The 2,542-nt window shown below is 44.4% G+C and overlaps 1 protein-coding gene across 5 annotated transcripts in view; it reads right to left on the bottom strand.

The window, feature by feature from the left end:
- Nucleotides 1-971, bottom strand: part of TFAP2B (transcription factor AP-2 beta (activating enhancer binding protein 2 beta)) — a 33,555-nt gene extending 32,584 nt beyond the window's left edge. For 3 of the 5 annotated variants that reach the window (XM_014536269.1, XM_014536268.1, XM_014536267.1), the window contains exon 1: nucleotides 670-971. In XM_014536269.1, coding sequence (XP_014391755.1) covers nucleotides 670-750 — 81 coding nt within the window. In that variant the 5' untranslated portion in view covers nucleotides 751-971. The remainder of the gene's footprint in view (nucleotides 1-669) is intronic. The other 2 variants (XM_005862059.2, XM_005862057.2) reach the window with 1 other exon arrangement.
- Nucleotides 972-2,542: the final 1,571 nt, after the last annotated feature.

The following is a 2,542-nucleotide window of genomic DNA, read 5'->3' on the forward strand; positions in this document are numbered from 1 at the left end:
CGGCCGACGGAGAGTTGCGCCAGGGAACCGCGCGCACTGAGCAGCGGCAGCAAATCCGCTAAAAATGCCCAAACGTGGGGTGGCGTGGACGCTCTGCCCCTCAGAGAAGCAAAACCCGAGAAAAGAGAAAAAAATAACTGTGACGACTCATTGGCGAGGGCTCCATCGACACCCATCTATCTACCTCCCTCTTTCTATTTTCCGTCCTCTGTTTGGATCCGTTGATGGTCGATTTCAGAAATTTTATTTGAAAATAAAAAAAAAATTAAAGCCTGAGTCCAACGAGACTTGAAAACCTAATCCTCGCCCACACTCCTGACCGGGGTTGCCCCTGCCTTCAGCAGCCTCTGTCTCCCTGCCCACCTTCCCCATCGGAGTCTTAGGGGGCAAGGAGGTGGCGAGGAAGAGAGAAAGAAAAAGAACAGAAAAAAAGAGAAATCTTCTAAGTTAGCCAGATTTCAACCTTCAGGTCCCTTCTCAGAATAGCGAAGTCTCCCCCAGCCAGCTTTTCTAAAAGTTAAGAGAAAGCTGAGAAAACCGACCGGAAATCTGCGAGGAAAACAGCTTTTTTAAAAAAAACACACAACACAAATATATCAGTTGGGGTGTCAAGAAGCTCAAATTCTCTATCTGCAAAAAGTCTAAGATGCACCCGGGGTGTCCGCTCACCTCATAGATATCTTCGTACTTGACATTCTCCACGAGCTTCCAGAGCATGATGGCAGCCTGGTCTCTAGGAGGTGAGTGCATTCATGTGAGGAGCAGATGTCTGGCTTCTCAGGACTCCGCTGTCTGTAATGATCCATCTATAATTGGAAATGGGGGATACACACCAAATCCGACGCTCCTCTCCCATCGCAACTTATATCTGCTGTCTCAAACAATAGGCTGGACAAGTCAGCCTGAGCAGAGAGGAAAGACATGATTACACACTCAGGAGTTAGATGCAACCCACAGACAGAGATATATATTATAAAAATCATAAACACGGGTTTACACCCAGATGCCCACATTTAGTTATGTAAGCACCCCCTGGGTCACGCAGTCCACAGACGCTACCCATGCATTTTAAAGGAGAAAAGATGGTTGATTCGTGTGATTAATATAAATATACACATTTTAAAAGCCTCTCTATTGAAAATGATGAATCATGGTAGCCACTAACGAAAGACTTTAAAATTCATAATGAGAAACCAGGGGGCCAACAGCCACCCCCCCATTTTTCTATCTAGATTTTAAAAGGGAGACCATTAGTGAGATTTTTAAACACAAAAGCTCCTATTCCTCTGTGTTCCTCAGGAGGGGATTTTTAAAGCTGGATTTTGGGATTTTTAGGGTGATCTCTCTGTGTGGATGGCTATACAACTTTAAAAAAAAAAAACTGTACCTCTGTCACTGTAGAACAAAAAGCCAGCTCACCGGAGTGACCGTTTCTAACATCTTTTGGTCATTTTGATGAACACAATGGGTAACTTAAATACTATATGAACACCTCAGTCCGCACTGTTTGTCATTTTATCGGTTGTTTGTATTTTCAACAGATCCCATGAGCCATTTTTTTTTTCTTGGCTGGAGTCTCCATTTTATGAAGTTATTTTTTTCTTTTTTCAGATGTTGGGTGCAACATAAGAACGTGCACCCGGCTACACAATGAGTGAATTTGGAGCCTTCTTTGCGGAAAGGAGACAGTACATTTTCCATTTACAGCTGTTTGTCTATAACTAACTTTTAAGTGGTTTTAATCACGGAGAATCAAAAATAGTACCTAAACCTCTGGAAGGTTTGAGCAGAATGCTCTTTTAAGGCATCCTGAAAAATATTTGGGGGTTTGTGGGTTTTTGTTTGTTTTGATGTATTTTTTCCTAGTAAGGTGATTTATATAGTGTTTTTTTTTTCTTCATAAGGACAACGTAAACAACGATAACAACGAAGTTCCCCAAACCTGGAGCATGGGAGCCCTTTAAGGCACAGGGTTTCTGAATTTCATCACAAGGTGAAGACTCACCTCATTCCCCTCTTTCCCACCCCCTCTATTTTTTTCCTATTCCCTTTCAGGGTGCAAAGGATCCCCACAGCCAGAAGGGAAGTCCAGTGGAGGATCCCCGCCCCTGGGGCAGAAAGTAAATGACAGGAGGGAATGAGGAGGGACCAGGGCAATTTGGGGTGGAAGTTATTAAACCTGATAAGGATGAATCTGCAAAGGGCGACTGTCTGTAAGTCTCGGCCGCGGCCGCGCTGGAGCAGGGACGGCCCCTGAGGAGAGGGCTCCGGACACCCGCGGTGGACACCGGCTCCAGAAAAGCCCAGGGATGCTCCATAGAGCGCAGAACGAACAATTCAGCAGATTTTAAGTTGAAATTTTTAAAATGATAGGTGAAATGAAAGGAACACAGAGAAGTGCTTCAAAAGGAACTTCAGAAATAAACCCCACCTTAGTGTCCAGTTTTAATGTTTATGCTTTGCCTTTCTGTCCTCCCTCCCTCCTTTCTTTCTTCCTTCCTTCCTTCCTTCCTTCCTTCCTTCCTTCCTTCCTTCCTTCCTT

Source organism: Myotis brandtii, unplaced genomic scaffold, assembly GCF_000412655.1.
Source record: "Myotis brandtii unplaced genomic scaffold, ASM41265v1 scaffold16, whole genome shotgun sequence".
NCBI lineage: Eukaryota > Metazoa > Chordata > Mammalia > Chiroptera > Vespertilionidae > Myotis > Myotis brandtii.